Source organism: Perognathus longimembris, chromosome 13 (genome assembly GCF_023159225.1).
Source record: "Perognathus longimembris pacificus isolate PPM17 chromosome 13, ASM2315922v1, whole genome shotgun sequence".
Classification (NCBI taxonomy): Eukaryota; Metazoa; Chordata; class Mammalia; order Rodentia; family Heteromyidae; genus Perognathus; species Perognathus longimembris.
This window is the reverse complement of record NC_063173.1, coordinates 27,056,951-27,074,870: the sequence shown is the minus strand read 5'-3', so window position 1 is coordinate 27,074,870 and position 17,920 is coordinate 27,056,951. Positions and strand designations below refer to the sequence as shown.

Here is a 17,920-nt window from a genome sequence, read left to right as displayed (position 1 = left end):
AGCAGGGATCACCAATGAGCTCAAGATCAATGAAGCCTCATTTCTTAAAGTGGGTCTGACTCACAGCCTCTCTATAGCAATGTGGGTCCCTTAAAAAAAAAAAAAAAAAAAAAAAAAACAGCTACCTTCTGGTAGAGAAGGTTATATTGCAAGTGTTTCTCTCCATCATCTATTTCTTAAAAATAGACATAATAACTAATTTGGACTTAAAATAGTAAACTAAATTATCACTTAATTTTATAAGACCAATATATATGCGTGGAGAGAGAGGGGAGATGGAAATGCTAAGAACAGGACAGAGCCGGGCTGAGACAATGCAATGACATCTTTCTGAGTCTGAGGCTGCCTTGGTTGGAAGGAGCTGGAGGTACCTAATCTACTTCCTCACTTACCAGATGGAGGAATCAAGGCCAAAGGAGCAGAGCTAGTTGTGAAAGATTATAAAGTAGATATGAATTTGAACCTAGGATTAGCTTCCTTCTCTGGGCCTTTTTGTCTCATCTCACCCTTTCTTATATTAAACTCCACTGTGAACTACTGTGTATCAGCCGGGGACAGGTGACTCAACCAGACCTCAAGCGGGAGAGCAGCACATCGGCCTGTGCTCAGCTCACCATTCCTTCCGGTGGGTCCCCTGTCCCCTATCACTCAAACCATCCCAGACCTATGTGTCTGATTTCTGACCAGGATGCCATCCATCCTGCCTCAACCTCTTTCCTAGTGGCTGCCTCCTCCTCTCAGGGGCTTCCTATGAGCTCATCATTGTCTAGTGTTTTGGCCCCATCTGTCTGTTTACTGTATCTTTCTTAACCTGGGGCAATGGTGAGTCTCAGGCTTGGGAACTCAGCTTGGCAACCTAAGCAAAACTCATGATCTTCTCAGGAAAAAGAGCATAAGAAGGTGTAGATGCACTTGTGTTTGTCAGGGCAGAAAAGAACCCAGGATAGTTACAGCCCAGGAAGGTCCATGTCAACTACAAAGAGTCCTATGATTTTCAGAAACATCTCTAAGAACTTTCCAGTAGACTTGTGTTGTCCTCTCCAAGCTAGAATTCACATGTGAAAAGCTACACAACTGCCACCCCCCCTTTCTGACAGCTACTGCTCTGTCTCTACCCTCGACCACCACCACTATGTGGCTTAAATACGTTCAGGGCACCAGAAAAACCAAGCTGCAAACAGTCTTCTAGCCCAAATGTTACAGATGGGATTTACAGATGGGATGCCAAGGTCTAGAGATGGGACACTGCAGGCAATCAGAGCAGTTTGGTAATTGGTAAATGGTCCCACACTTTCCCACCCATTGCTCCTGCTCTTTCCAGCACCAGGCCTGCCCTGGTCACTGGTCCTTTTTAGAAGCTGCCTTATAGACTTCAGAAACTTCAACAAGTGTTTCCAGCAAGAACTCCAAAGGAGAACAGAACTGCAGACTGAGTCATAAGACAAATGCACATTCGATTGCGGGAACATCATCTGTAAGAACAGAAAATATTTTTACAAGCCTCCCTACTTGCCACCAGACATGTCTGAGTCCAGGTGATGAATGGTTGAATAAGTACTGTGGCAAGCAAAGAAAATATCATAAAGTTCCTTGGCTCTTATGCAGAGCCCTTAGGCCAGCAGCAGAGACAACTGTGTAGACAGACAGATGGAACATTCACTTTCCCCAAGGCAGGAGAGGAGCCTGACATCCCCACTGGGTCAGGAAGAATGGGAAGAGAATGACAAGGAGCCAAGGCTTTGGAAACAAAAAATGAGGCCACTGTGAGATACTGGAAGCACACAAGTATCAGAGTACTCATACAGAGACACAGACGAATGCGCAGTCAAGACAGACAGACACAGACACAGACACAGACACAGACACAGACACAGACACACACACACACACACACACACACAACACATACACTCTATTACCAACAAAACCTGAATTTGCAAAACTATGTGGCATCCACTAGGGGGCGATGCCACATTTCCTTCAGGCATGGAGATAGGATCTCTGTGAGAGGGTTTGGCTTGGAAGCTGAAGGGCCATCTTACATTTTGGTTTATGTTGTTGTTAGGGTGTTTTTGTTTCTTTGCCAGTCCTGGGGTTTGGACTCAGGGCCTGAGCACTGTCCCTGGCTTCTTTTTGCTCAAGGCTAGCACTCTACCACTTGAGCCACAGTGCCACTTCTGGCCTTTTCTGTTTATGTGGTACTGAGGAGTCGAAGCCAGGGCTTCATGCATGCTAGGCAAGCAAGCACTCTACCACTAAGCCAGATTCCCAGCCCTGGGATTTTTCTTTTTTCTTTTTTTTTTGGGGGGAGGGTGGGTAGGTAATGGGGTTTGAACTCAAGGCCTGACAGCTATCCCTGAACTTTTGTGCTCAAGGTTAGTGTTCTACCAGTTTGAGCAGCAGCTCCACTTCCCGTGTTCTAGTGATTGATTGGAGATAAGGGTCTTAAAGGCTTTCCTGCTTGGGCTGGCTTCAAACCAGAATTCCCAGATCTAAGCCTCCTAAGTAGTTAGGACAACAAGGGTAAGCACCCCATGCCTAGCTCTTCCCCCCCACCCCACCCCACCCCCGCCCCCTGCTGGGGATGGGATCCAAGGCCTTGTGCATATTGGCAAGTGCTCTTCCATGGAGTTACATCCCCAGCCTTTGGATATTTGAGCTAAGGTTGCAGTATGTAGAGTCCATTTTTGCCTTGAACTCCAACTCATGACCCTCTTGTCTCTGCTTCCTGAGTGCTGGGATTACTGAAACACAGCACTATGCTTGAGGCCTTAGACAAGTCACTTTTCTCGGAGCCTCAATTTTTTTTTTATTTGTTTTGTTTTTGTTGCCAGTCCTGGGGCATGGACTCAGGGCCTAAGCACTGTCCCTGGCTTTAGTTTGCTCAAGGCTAGCACTCTACCACTTGAGCCACAGCACCACTTCTGGCTTTTATCTATATGTGGTGCTGAGGAATTGAACCCAGGGCTTCACGTACACAAGGCAAGCACTCTACCACTAGGCCATATTCCCAGCCCCTCAATTTTTTTCTTTCTTGAAAAACAGATTTTAAAAACTTCTGCTCGGGGCTGGGGATATGGCCTAGTGGCAAGAGTGCTTGCCTTGTATACATGAAGCCCTGGGTTCAATTCCCCAGCACCACATATACAGAAAACGGCCAGAAGTGGTGCTGTGGCTCAAGTGGTAGAGTGCTAGCCTTGAGTAAAAAGGAGCCAGGGACAGTGCTCAGGCCCTGAGTCCAAGCCCCAGGACTAGCCAAAATAAATAAATAAACAAACAAAAACAAATAAATAAATTCATCTATATTTAAAAAAATCCTTGCATGGAATGTTCCCCCAAACCCTATAATAACCCTGTTGAATGGAGGGTCGGGGCTCACGACCTGCTGTGTAGGTGACCATCGTGAGCCCAGGCTCTAGCTTGCAATAAAGACTCTCATGTGATTACAGTGGCAAAACAACAACAACAACAAAAAAAAAAACCAACTTCTTAAATCCTAAAATTAATAGAGAGCTTGAACCAAACTAGCAGTTCAAAATATTTTGCAAACTGTGAAGTGCTACACACATCTACTTTCATTCCTTGTATAATTTATGGCTGTGGCTTCACTTAATCTTTGCAACAACTCTTAATGTCAGATTATTATAATTCCCTCGTATTCATGAAAGCTACTTGGCTGAGCTAGAGACTGGCTCAATTAGTTGACTGGAACTAGGCCCTGGTGGCTCACATGGGTAATAACAAAGCTGAGACAGGAGGATCATGGTTCAAAGCCAATCCAGGCAGAAAAGTCTGCATTACTCTCTTTCCCATTAGTCAGAAAAACACTGGATTGTAGGTATGGCTCAAGTGGAGATCCTGAATTCAAGCTCTGGTCCATATGCACGCATACACACACTCCCCCCCCCCCTCCGCCCCCCAATTAGACTGGGGTCATGTAGATAATATTTGCCTAAGTCAAGCAGCATTTGCATCTAACTGTTCCTACAGTGTACTAGACTGATGAACCCACAGCCACACAAGCTCCCCGACCCCCTCCCCCTTGTCAGTCAGACTCTGGAATGAAAGATAACAATAACTCATCTAGTCACTAGAAAAGTCCTCCGTAACTGAGGAAAGCAACGGGTGTGTGCATCTCACCTGGAGTCCTTCTCTGACAGCTTCCAGAAGATAGGGGATAATGGAGTAGTTCCACAAGTCGGTGAACCACACTCTAGAGCCATCCACATCAATGGGGCATGAGAGGAAAAGCCGGGGCCCTGGGGATCACAGTGAAAATACGTCAGAACTGAAAGCAAGTGGGAAACAGAAGGGCCAGAAGAAACCCTGGTCTGAATATCCCTCTCCACAGGGGCCCTGAATTTTCTGAGCAACGGTAAGGCTGATGGCAGAAATACCAGCTGCTGGCTGTTGGGCGTAGATGGGACCTTCTGATTCCCTCATCTTGCCTCTCAAGGAAACCACACAGAAGAGAGGGTATTCTCTGAGACAGTATTGAGCTTGGTTTTGTTGTTGTTATTATTTTGTTTTGTTTTTGCCAGTCCTGGGCCTTGGACTCAGGGCCTGAGCACTGTCCCTGGCTTCTTTTTGCTCAAAGCTCACTCTGCCACTTGAGCCACAGCGCCACTTCTGGCCATTTTCTGTATATGTGGTGCTGGGGAATCGAACCCAGGGCTTCATGTATACAAGGCAAGCACTCTTGACACTAGGCCATATTCCCAGCCCGAGCTTGTTTTTTTTTTTTTTAATAGCATAATATGTGTCCAAGGGAGAAAAATCATCACACAAATGTGAGAAAATTCACATTTGATTATTTTGCAGTCTTAAAAAACTGAGTAACAACACAGAATGCCCAGGAGACATTGCAATAGGAAATAAAAAAGGAACATACTATGTGTATGCCATGACTGTGGCTACAAGAAGCATGGAAATAAGCTTAGACTGAAATTTGTGTTGTTGGGATGGTGTCATGGGGTAGTGATCTTTTTTTCTTCAGCAATTCTCTATAACTTTATGTTGAAAGCCAATCCCCAAGGGTATTTTCAGCCTGCAGCTCTTCGGTGAGGGCTCCTCACTGAGTTGGCAACTTCTCCATTGGCCTGAGAAGGAACCATCTCCTATGATGACTGTGGTCAGAGATCCACCTAGGTTGGCAATTGTCCCTCTGCCCCTTTCTTTACTCAAAAGGACAATGCATCACCCTATGAAGTGCAGCTAGGGTCTAGCCAAGAGCTCTGCAGGCATCGCTGCCCACCAACCAGCCTTGCCCCCCTCTGCAGGCCTCCCACTTACCGATGGTCACATCCGAGGAGCTGTGAGCCTCCAGGAAGCGGTTGAGGTGATGCCAGACCTTGGGAATCCAGTCAATGATTTTTACCAGCTCCACATTCCGCACCCGCCCACTGATCTCCGTTTCCATGAGCTTCCTCCTCAGGAACCGGCCAAGGAAACCCTTCACGGGCTCTGTGTGGTTGGCACAAAGCACCCACCTGGAGGAAGGTGGGGAATGCTTTTCAGCAATGGTGACGGTTAAACAAAATGATGGCTAACTGCCAGATCCAAAGCATGTTAGAAATAGGAGGTGAAAATGGTAATAGTAGAAAGGCATTCACTATTCACCACGCTGCTCTAAATGCTATGCATTCATGTTAACTCACAATTCCTCATGCAATCCTGTGACACAGATATTACCATTCCCATTTTGCAGGTAGAAATGCCAAGGCAAAAACAAGTTTTATAACTTGTCTAACAGCTGATTAATAATAGAAGAGCTAAGATTTGAGCTCCAAAGGCTGAGCTCAGACGGTCTGAGCTGTCTCAGCTGAGACAGATTGCTCCTTAGGCTTCATGTCAGGCTCTGTGCTAAGATATGGAACTCTAACAAATGACCATGGCGCACTCCCTGGCCCCTAAGAGCTCACAGCCTCATGGAGACAGTGGACAGCAAAAGGAGAAATGGGACGTGACAAAGCATTGGCATCAGAGGAGGGTTCTCAGAGGAGGGGCTGCCAGAGTAGAGACGGCCCAGCAACAAAGGAAGGTGGGAAACATGTTTGGTGAAAGTGCCTGAGTTTAGACTTGACCTTTCAACTTAAGATTTCATCCTGTGGGCAATGGGTGAACTCTGAGCAAGGCGGCTCTGAGGTCAGATGAGCCAGGATGCTCACCTGGCTATCACAGGAAAGAGAATGGCTAGGCGAGAGAGATTTACCTGCAGGCAGGTAAGTCAGTTAGAAAATGATGGCAGTAATGTATATGGAGATGATACAGCAGAGACGGGAAGAGGAGAACAAGAGTGAGGGGCAGTTAGGAGAAAACATAGACAGCCCAGAAGAAAAGGGAATCAGGCTTTTGGAGGCCTGGTGGACTTGATGTTTCTTTGATCATTACAGCTCAGGCTATTTTTAATAGAGGCCTATCTGGTAGACAGTGAAAGTAAAGCCAGGGTCTCAGTTCAGGAGTTGATTTCTCTCCCTCATCTAAAGGCCCAAGTAGGGCTCAGAGCAGGGCTAAGGGTTCTGACAGATGCTATGACAAGCAACAACACAACCTCATCTACAGTTCAACTGTCTGGGAGGGAAGATGAGCTGTAAATGTTAACCGCAGCTAGATCTTGACAACCTAACATCCAGTTACATCCAGACATTCTTAAGTAGGACACTTGGGATAGAGAGACACACCATAATAATGTGCCAGAGTGGTAAAGTACCCATGGCCTCTCCAGAGCTGCCTTCCTGACACTATCCCAGAGGGACCCAGAGTCTCAGAGACTGGGATTCACTCAGAGATTCACGGAGACCAGGATTTCAGCTCTGTCAATGACTGGCTGTGTAAACACATACAGGATTCTCTGACCCTCTGTTCTTCCATGTATAAACTGAGAATAATACACCTAACTACTTTAGGGTGAAGAAAGGATTAAGCAAGTTAAGCTGGAAAAAATGTGCTTAACCTAGGGTCCAACATGTAACAGATATTCGCTACAGACTTTTTCTTTCTCCCCGCCCCCCCCCCCCCCCCGCAGAAGACTTTTTACCATGGCTTGCTTTCCTTCTTTGCAATTCCCTCATTCACCTAGACAAGGGAAGTTAGCACCTTACCTGAAGTTATGATGAAGCTGTAGGTTGGGAGTAGAAGAGGTAGCCTGGTTCATTGTGCCAATGATATAAGGGCTGGGGGGAAAAGCACAGGAAGAGGAAGAAGTCTGTATCCGTGATCCAGGCAGATAACCAACTAGTTGTGTCCCCTCCCCAGCCAATATGTCTATCATGCCATCCTGGGACACCTGCATGCCCAGCATGCCACCACACCTTCCCCCAGCAGCCAGTGCCATCCCCCTAGAACCCACCCTTACCATTTATGGTACTTGCAGTTGAGTAGCCCATTGAAGATCTCCCCGAGGGAGCTGACATGATGTAGGTTGTCAAGGATGATGACGAGGGGCATGTCCACAGCGTTGTTCTCGCTATTGCACTGATCGGCGAGGTTGGACAGGTACTGGCGCAATTCCTGGAGTATACAGGGAAGGCCAGGGAAGAGCAAGCTGTGAGCACACTCCCAGGGAGATGTACCCGCTCAGGCCTTCGTGTACTCCATCAGGGACCTACACAGTGCTGCTCTGTGAACACACCTGCCTGCTGCCACAGGACATCAGCTTAGTGCTCCGGGGATGAGAGGTGGACATAAAACAAGCCTGCATCCTTCCTCCTGGTAGTGACTAGGTAACTGTTGGATAGGCAGTTTTAAGTTTCCATTCCATTATTTCTCTAGGAAAATATCACCTTTATCCACTTTTTATTTTTAATGGTGATTTATTAGCACATATCAATTGTACAAGGGGGTTTCAGTGCTTTTTCCATAAGACAGTGTGCCCTGATCACACTTACCCCTTCCATCTTTCTCCCTCATCCACCCTCTCCATTTCTTAAAACAGTTTCAACAGGTTTCATTATTCTCTTGATATTTATTATGCAAACCTCCAGTAGGCCCCTGTGTCTCCACAGCACCTGCCTGGGAGCTATGAAAATGTTATAGAGGGATTACAGAAGACCTTGACACGTCAAGGTAGCAGAGGCTCCACTTCAAACACAGGCTGATGAGAAACTACAGAGTGCAAGGGGTGAAGAGTCTATGTGCACTGGGGGTCTTGGGAAGTCTTGTGGAAGGGACAGGCTTTCACAATGGGTGGGGCATTGGCACAGCTGGGACTAGGACACAGCCCAGTGAGCACGAGGAAGGAATGCATGTCAGGAAGGAAATAGGGAAAGCAATGGTGCAAGTGAAGGAAAAGGATTTGTGGGCACATAGGACTGACTGATAACTTCTTCCCAGCTGTAGCTGGTATTACTCAGAGCGCTCACACACATGGACTTCTGCAACCCAGTAACCCTGTGAGGGAGGCACTAGCATTAGCTCCACATTACAGATGGAAACACCGATGCAGATCAAGGTCAGATGACTGGCCTGACACCATACTGAGTACAGGCAATGGGATAGATTGAGACTTGGGTGCCCTTCTCAGTATGTCTTTATCACCCCAGCATATCCTAGACCCCAGCCTTGCTCCTCAGAAGGTGACAGTTTCTCTACCTCCTGTAGGTACACATCCACTCCAGAATTCTCTTTCAAGTCAAAACAGGATTTGGTAGTCATAGGAAAACCCAACTTTTCACTACTTCCTTCCACTCTATTTGCCATGGACAGGCCTCTTGGCTCCTCGTGGCTCAGAGTATTCTCTTCTTCTTGTACTGAATGGTGTTAAGCTGGTGACCTGGGTTCTGTATGAGGTTGTCTTATCCAGCAGTATTGAAATCCAACCCAGGTGTCCCTCCTCAGCTAGGCATACTGCAGCTTTCCATTCCTCACTCATATGAAGGCTCTCCACAGATAGCCTCTGAGCTCTTTTCTTGTCCCACTCTAATATCAAAATTACATGGGGGAACTTGTGAAGGGTGCAGACTATTGACTCCCACACAAACTATCGTGAGATCACTCAGGAATGCGGCTTGGGACTCTGCATCTCCAAACACACTGAGAACTTGTATAAGATAGGAGAGCCATTTTTCACATTACCTTTGATTCTCTGGTCATTCTCACAGGGCCAGTTGGGATGAGTGATTATGAACTCTCACAATAAATGAACAGGTCTGAGAAAACACAACTGTTCCTAACAGGGACTAGGTCAGACCCCATGCAAACATCCTGCCACACAGTGAAGCTACTTGATGGCCACAGAGCTCCAGAGTCAGAGACTTCAGCTTGAGCTCCAGTTATACCACTTAGTGCCACTTATAAGCATGTGAAAATCAATCTCAACTTTTTTTTTGCTTCTGCAAAATGGGGATGGAGACAATTACTCTCTTGAAGTATTGTGAGGACCAGTTTGCTGCTCATGAAACAAACAGCTCTATGTGTGAGCTGTTGTTTTGTTGTTAGTGTTGCTATTGTTACTGCCCCACAAAACACATTATTTTGGAAAACCACTAACATAATAACATAAAAAATACTGGTAAGTTGGTATGGACATATGTGGATGGTCTCAAAGAACAACTGTTATCACAACTGAATTAAATTGACTTGTCCACAGATGATGGAACTTCTAGCTAGAAGGATCTGACTCCAGGCCTTCCTTTCTGCCAGCCCCATTCTGCCCTTTTTCCCCTCACTCTCTGTGAAACAAAGACTATATAGGAGATGCTTTTTCCCATTAGGATAGTGGTGGATCACTGGGCCCAATATGCAGCAAACTCACCTTGCTAGATTTATGGTCCACATTAAAGGTGGCGATGACCCCGTCAGTCAACTCCCGTCCCTCTCGAAGCACTACATATTCTGATAGCCGGTTAGCCAGGTAGGTTTTCCCGGTGCCACTGGGGCCAGACAGAATGATACGTCGGTGCTCTATCAGCAGGGAGACATAACGCTGCAGTATGGGCTTGGGGATCAGGGACTCGAATACCAGTGAGTCTAGGCTGTTTTCTGCAAGCCCTGCATTTGAGAAAGACAAAAGAGCATGTGAAATCCTGAAGAAAGGACAGCTTCCTGTGTTTGCAGAATTGGGAACCTCATGACCTGATGTTATCACTTTCCTTGGCAGCTAACTCATCTGAGTCTTGCCCACCAACGTAAATTGACTTTCAGTAAAGTATCAACTGCTCCTGGAAGTCACTTTCTTGTTCATCAGCACTTCATGCTTCTGGTCTCTGTCTTGCCTGGCTTTACCAGCTTTATACTCACCTTTAATATCTGTGCTTTAATATTAAGGCCCTTAGTCCTGAACTAGTCTCAGCAGAATGCAGGGGATCTGGGATCTGTTTATCTATCTGGATTTATATACCTGTGGGTTGTGCCTAAGCTATAGCCGAGTCTTGTCTGTCTGTGTCTGCCACAATCCTGGGGTTGCCTCTTCCTTCTTGTTCTCTCTTGACTATCAGATACCATGCTACCCACACTTAGATGTAATATTAAAGTATGAAAACAACAATGCTTGTATCTTTCAATAAAGAATAACACTAAGTGGAATCATTTGATTTTAGAACGTGATTTTAGAAGGTAAATACTGACTGGTAGACCCAGGCTGAAATGTATATTGAGACCTTTGTTCTTCAACAATATCAAGTGGAAATTATCTTTTTACTTTCTTGACTAGGAAAATTTCATTGATCAAAGTTGCTGGCCTTAAAAGAGATGGTCTCTGGTTGTTGGTCAGTTTTCTATTTTTGCAATACTTGAACCCAGGGTCTCACACATGCTAGGCAGGCACTTGAATATGTGAGCCATTCCTCCCAGCTCATATACATATGTGTATGCGTTTTATACATATATATGTGTATGTGTATATGTGTATATATATATATATATATATATACACACACACACACACACACATATATATATCACATCTGTTTTTGGTTTTTGGGGTTTTTTTTGGCCAGTCCTGGGGCTTGGACTCAGGGCCTGAGCACTCTCCCTGGCTTCTTCTTGCTCAAGGCTAGTACTCTGCCACTTGAGCCACAGCGCCACTTCTGGCCATTTTCTGTATATGTGGTGCTGGGGAATCGAACCCAGGGCCTCATGTATATGAGGCAAGCACTCTTGCCACTAGGCCATATCCCCAGCCCGGCACATCTGGTTTTAAAGAGCTATTTTCTTGGTATTGGTATCATTCCCAAGAGAAGATTTATCCAAGGCTAGCCATTCATACCCTAAAGAAACTCCTTAAAAGTTAAGGAAATTAGTATATTAAGTAATAATAAGTAATAAATAGTAATAAAGTAATCTGAAGGACATTTTAAAAATTAAACAGTATCTTCCTTTTACATTAATTCCTCACTGCCAACAGGTGTCTACTAATGCATTCATATGTTTATTTCTAATCTTCCTCCAACTAGGAATAACCCCTAAAGCAGTGACTGCCCTAGAATGACCACAATGAAGGTCCTCAAATACTTGGGGACAAGCCTGTCAGCTTTCTACTACTGAGCCCTACACCCTACACCAGATCAAATCCAAATACAAACTGGAATGTAGAGTCCCTAGTCTAAATTGCCTTTTTTTTTTGGGGGGGGGGGGGAAGGATGGGGACTTGAACTTGGAGCCTGAGTGCTATCCCTGAGCTTTTCTGTTCAAGGTTAGCCTTCTATTACATGAGCCATGTAGCTCCACTTTCAACTTTTTTTTTTTTAAGTAGTTTATAGAGGAAAAGAGTCTCACAGACTTTCTTGACTGGGCTGGCATCAAACCATGATCCTGAGATCTCAGCTTCCTGAGTAGCTAGTATTACAGGCATGAGCCACCAGGCTCAAGTCTAAATTTAATAATAGTGTCAGCAATAGTAATGAGATAAATGTCATTAAAACAACTTTACATATAAGTGGCTGTTTTGGCCTTTTTCCATTGTACTCTCAGCAAAAGATTATACTGCAGATGCCTCACTTCAGAATATGGTGTCACATCCCTGTTCCTTGGTACCACTGAAGTGAATCACCAAGCTTATGGATCTCTTTCAGCTCAAATCTTTGAGTAGGTCTTAGTATTTTTAAAGCATACATTTCAAGGACTCCAGAAAAATAGAAGAGTCAAGCATCACTGCAAACTAAACCTAAGTCTATCCTTCCAGACACTAAAACTTGATGTTCTGATAGCAACCGCAGCCCAGGCTCTGTAGAATATGGCATGTTCCTCCAGAGTTATCTTGTCATTGTTTCTATGGTGGTTTGGTCTGGTCTTAGCAGTAAGTCACTATTTGATAGATCACTCCTGGAATTTGAACCCAGGATGTAAATGGCTGTCCTTAAAAGGGGTCTTGACAGGAGGACAATGACTGGTTCAGTAATCCATGGCTTCTCTTCCTGGTTTTGTAGCAGAATTCTGTCTCTCTCCAGGTGGTTCAGGGAGAATTACCTGGCTTTTCATCTACCCAGTGGGATGGGAAGTGCCAAAGCTTTGCCTCACTCATCATGACTGCCCAGTGATAGACATTTGACTCATGGTGGGTTTGAGTCAGCCTTAGAAAATTTCAGTCACACTTCCAGAAAGAACTCAAGGCTTTCAGTGGCCATGTCAACAACAGTGTTTAGGAAGCTCAAAAAAAAAGAAAAAAAGAAAAGAAAAGAAAAAAAATCCAAAGCAGTGATGAGCCAGACTGATATAGGATTGGTCCTGATGACACTGTATCTGGCTCTGCCTACATCATTCTCCTAGATTCTCCAAGTATCTGAGCCAATACATTTCACAACTGTAGCATATCACCCACCAGGAAGTAAGATGGGGTAAGGTCTAAGGAGCAATATGTCTCCTGTCACCAATAGACTGAGATCCTGATTTGCTGGTGGGGACTTCTGAATGCTTTAAGAAAACTACCAGGAATTAAAGCTTGCATCAAACACTCGAAAATCACAAGTAAAAATTGCAGTTGATTGGTGCCTTTCAATAATGAAATGTGACTGTGCCGAGGATGGACATGATGTAGCACTCACCAACTTCTATTTTCTGTTCATAAAATATGGAGATAAATGGAGTTTGCTGTCAAATAAATTTGGAACTAAATTTTGGATTCAACTATTTTTTTTTTTAATGGTAGGCATTAGGGATTCAAGGACAAAGTCATTAAAGTACCAGGGAAGTCCTGACCTTGGGTCTCAAACCCAAATGGGATAATAATGCAGGTTCCCAGACTTACCTGGCTGGGAAGCTTCCCTTACACCCACAGAGAATCTTAGGGCCCAGAGTTCGATGGAATATAGTGTGGCCTGGGGCTTAACATTGCTGGGTGAGGAGGTTTTGGCATCTGAAGCTGCATCATGCCTGGGCAAGAGCTTCACAGTTGCATCAGGATACTCACTGGGACTCGTGTAGCCCACAGCATATCCAACTTTCCCCATCTGTACAATGGGACCTTGTCCAAGGCTGGCTGGCAGGAAACATTTGTTGCTAATGATAAATCACCATTTCAATGGAGTTATTAAGAGGTTATTAAGATTCCATCATCTCAGAGTCATAAGACTAATAGGACCTTTTGATATGTAATTCCAGCAATAAACTAAAACGATTTGTTTCAGATGGTGATTGAGAAGGCTGACGCCTACTTAACTGGCTTAGGAAACTGTAGAAGGGGGGGGGGGAACCACCCACATATATTTGCACCAACTAAATTGTGGCCACAAAACTCAAAGTGAGATTCTCAAAAGCCCCATCTCTGCAGGGTTTTTTTTTTTTACCTCGGACTGTCACAGAGATAGTGGTGTTCTCCCCCACCAGGTAGCCACATGGAAGGAGCTCAGGGGTCTCAGAAGCATTGCTGCGCTTGAGTTCCCCAATGCTGTAGCCAAGAACACTGTCAGAATTCAGCCCCAGCTGACTCACAGGGTCCACATGAATGATGTATTCCTGGAGAAAACAAAGTAAAGACCCCCATCAAAGAAGTGGCTAAAAATCCGCCTGTGACTTATGCCTTCACTGCATGATTTATGGTCACATCTCTTCTTTCTCAGATGATGTCTGGGTTGAAATCATGCTATGGAGCTGACTATGTGTATAAAGCCTTACTATCCCAAGCCTCTTAAAATACGGATTTATTTGGTTAAGAGGTGGAAGAGGGGGAAAAAAATAAACAAACTCCTAGCAAGATTGTGAACATTTAGTCTAGGTGAACCAAGCACGGAAAAGATAGCTGAAGTCTTGGTATCTTATGAATGGTGCCGGGAATTCTGACAGGAAATCCTTCACCAGCTACTACTGTCTACTTAGAGCAAAGACCATAGTGGTAACAAAGAAAGCAAAACCTAGGGCTTCCAGAGGAAAAGAAACAAACAACAACAAAAACCCAGCAACTGTATTGCTTTAAAAAGGTCAGTGTGCTTAATTTGGTAAATGTCTCCTTGCTGGTGAGCAAAAGGCTTTGGGTCAGTGATGATATAATAGGTCCTTTGACTGTGAAGTAGCCTTAGGATAGCTAAAGTGAGGCCCAATTATAGGCCTTGAGTGGTTTCATCTTTTTCACTTACTATGACCCTGGAAACTCACATCATATTTCTAATTTTTTATTTCTATTTTTTTTTCCTTTCCTTTTGTTTTGTTTTGAGACAGGGTATCAGGATGTAGCCCAGGCTAGTTAGAATTTGTTATATAGTTTAGGCTAGCCTTGAACTCATGATTCTTTTGCCCCAGCTTCTTGAGTGCTGGTGTAACAGGTATGGACCACCACTAGCTGGCTAGCCACTGTTTAAAACAGATAAAAAGAGTGTATCTAATCACCAATCTGGACCTTCTGTTCCTTTGGGGGTCAGGGGACACACCTCTATAACATAAGGATGCAAAGAAGAGAACAAACCAGGGAATGGCCATATTCAGGACACAAACCTCCCTTGCCCTCCCTGAACCCGGCTTACTTCTTGAGACACTTACTTTGAAGAGCCGTCTAACCACCCCATCCAGCACATCCCACTTCGTCTTGCCACTAACTCCAATACAGCCAATGAGAAACAGGTGTGGTCTGGAATCCTAAGGGTAAGAAAATGTAAGCAGGTGAGAAAAACAGTTAGATACTTTCTGTCCCAGTTGAGGAGAGGATTTATTTTGCCTTAGAACTCCACCAGTGGTTTGAAAAGGGAAGAAAGTTCTATTGGTTATAATAACAGGCAGCACTTGACTGAAATGCAATATCCTTAAAACATTCTCTGCGCTACTGCTGAAACTGCAATGGGTTAAGGAAGTCAAGAATCTCCTCTCTGAAATCTGGTACTGTCTGCTAAGTGCATACTTTGTACAGAGCATGGAGTCCATATTCCTAGAATTTTCTCTTACCTTCCAAATGCCATCTCTCCCTTTTCAACCCTTTCCTAACAACTCAACTCTTCCAAGAAGCCTTTAGTGGTTAAACTACCTGGCTCAGAGCTTAAGCTACTCCACAGGTTTTGAGTACAACTTACACAGTGACGTATTCTGTACTTGTATATATATAGTTACTTTCAGCTTAAAAAAAAAATTCAAGTTTGTCTCCTTGTTAGACCTCAGAACATTTTCAGGACAAGAATGTTTCCATTTTACTCTTTTAAAAATATTTTTTATGGGGCTGGGGATATAGCCTAGTGGCAAGAGTGGTTGCCTCGTATACATGAAGTCCTGGGTTCGATTCCCCAGCACCACATATACAGAAAATGGCCAGAAGTGGCGCTGTAACTCAAGTGGCAGCAGTGCTAGCCTTGAGCAAAAAGAAGCCAGGGACAGTGCTCAGGCCCTGAGTCCAAGGCCCAGGACTGGCAAAAAATAAAAATAAAATAAATAAAATATTTTTTATGTCTCTTATTTTTTTTCAAATTTTTATTATCAAACTGATGTACAGAGAGGTTACAGTTTCATACATTAGGCATTGGATACATTTCTTGTACTGTTTGTTACCTTGTCCCTCATACCCCCCTCCCTCCTCCCCCTTTCCCTCCCCCCCCCATGTCTCTTCTTATTAAAAGATAAAACATGCTGAATCCAGAAAAGTAGTAAAACTCTGGGAAGATTGCCAGAAAACAAATGTCTTTTCTCTACTTCTTTTACATCTATAACCACAGGGGCTAACTGATCATATTGATTAAAAAGAAAAGCTGATAGAACATTCCATTCTGTTGGGTTTTTAAATATTTCACATGCTTGTAAGGACACAGTTAGGAGAGGGGTGGGATTTGGAGGGAAGGGTAGAAGCATGTGGCAGTTAAGCAAAATCAACAGGAAAAACAGTACAGGAGTCTTGCAGGGTGGTGAACTGACCTCACCCCTTGCCTTGTGGCCTCAAATAAGTATGCTTGGCTCCTGGGTTTCTTAGCGGCAAAATGTAGATTTTAACCTCTGGTCAGCTAGCTTCTCCTGCATACTGATGTAAACTGGATATAATCAGTGAAAGTGATTTTCAAACTTTGGAAAACCATCAGTTTGATCTGTTCATATGATGGTTACTAGCTAGTATAATTCACATTCACAAGTATAGCCTGTATTTACTAGAATAATGCTGTTAAGAATGAATTTCTCCCTTGATGAACTGTCACTTTGCTGACTGTGTCCTGAGAAGGAATTCCACTCCTGGAAGCTATAAAAGCATGGACTTTCTTGCCCTTTCAGTGAGATAAGCGAGCCGGCCACAAAGTGGACTCTGGCAGAGAAAAGTCTATTTGCAGATGCCCTGTGGTGATAGGCACTGCGGGTTCTCTAGTTGTCTCAAACTAAAACATTGGCTAGAAACGCTAAGAAGAAAACAAAAAGTTCAAGGAGACTTGAAATGGTGACTCATGAGGCCTTATCCCACTTGAGCCAAGGTCATTCACAGTATCACTGGGATTTAATCATTGAGTAAAATGTAACTTTCACTGGTAACCCCCAGTTCCACCCCCATAGTCTCTGGCTGTAGCATAGACTCTGGAAGAGAATGAAAACTGTAATCAGAAAACTGATCCCCGGCACGGTGACACAAGACACTTCCAGCTCCACTCTCAGCCGCCTGTGGGCTCCTACAACTTGGCCGCCTGTTTTCCCAATGTCTCCTTTGTCTGCAGCCGAAAACCATGCTTGAGGCCAGTTAAGTTTGTTGGTGATCTTCTGTCAGGAGGTACTGGATAGAGGTGCTTAGCTGCCTGGGAAGTGCTTTGGGAATACATTCAATTCAGAAAGGCCATTTCTGAAGATGTTAGTGCTAATCACAGAAAAGTACAGCATGGGACTGGTTTTAATATGTTTTGTTAGGCTTTTAAACAGGAGAGAAAGGGAAGTGTCATTTGCTCACTGTTGGGGGATCAAGGTCACAGTAGTCTCCACTTATCCAAGGTCCACTTTCTCTGTTTCCAGTTATCCAGTCAATCCAGTATCTTGTTATCAGTTCTATTTTACTAGCAGTTGTTGGTAATCTTTTTAAGTACATAATTTGTATATTTAACTTTACCATAGATGTATATGTATAGAAAAACACATATGACACTTGTTATTGTGGTGGTTTCAAGCATCCCCTGGGGAATCATAGAATGTGACCCCATGAATAAGAGGGGACTACTGTATTAAGAAAGGTGTTAGCAGTTAGGTGAACCGAGTTTACAGTTATATCACTAACCTAGGTAGTTCTATCTGGGGAAGGGACAGGCAGGGAAAGGGATCCAACTAACCTCCTTCCACTTCATTTCCTCCTGAAAGCTGACAACTATCTTAACATGCCTGCCTCCTTCCTTCCGAGCCGCGCATTCACCAGTGTCATCCAGCAACATGTCTGCGAATGGAAAACATCAACAGCCTTAGGCACATGGGGACAGCAAAGCTGGCTTCCTGACACCCCAGCTGCCTGTGGTGACAGCAGCAGGACAAAGCAGGGTGTCGGGCTGCAGGGGAAGTGGGTGGGGGAAGGGGAAAGAGAAAGGGCAGAATGGAGAATGCAACCACAAAAACCAATGGT

At 44.5% G+C, this 17,920-nt stretch overlaps 1 protein-coding gene across 7 annotated transcripts in view; it reads right to left on the bottom strand.

Moving 5' to 3' along the window:
* Nav2 (neuron navigator 2) overlaps window positions 1-17,920 on the bottom strand; it is a 702,797-nt gene that overhangs the window by 6,636 nt on the left and 678,241 nt on the right. For all 7 annotated transcript variants that reach the window (XM_048359787.1, XM_048359783.1, XM_048359784.1 and 4 more), the window contains 8 exons: window positions 17,637-17,737; window positions 14,905-15,000; window positions 13,719-13,887; window positions 9,752-9,987; window positions 7,355-7,509; window positions 7,101-7,172; window positions 5,293-5,489; window positions 4,141-4,259 (listed from right to left, as the gene is read on the bottom strand). In XM_048359787.1, the coding sequence (XP_048215744.1) occupies window positions 4,141-4,259; window positions 5,293-5,489; window positions 7,101-7,172; window positions 7,355-7,509; window positions 9,752-9,987; window positions 13,719-13,887; window positions 14,905-15,000; window positions 17,637-17,737 (1,145 nt within the window). The remainder of the gene's footprint in view (window positions 1-4,140; window positions 4,260-5,292; window positions 5,490-7,100; window positions 7,173-7,354; window positions 7,510-9,751; window positions 9,988-13,718; window positions 13,888-14,904; window positions 15,001-17,636; window positions 17,738-17,920) is intronic.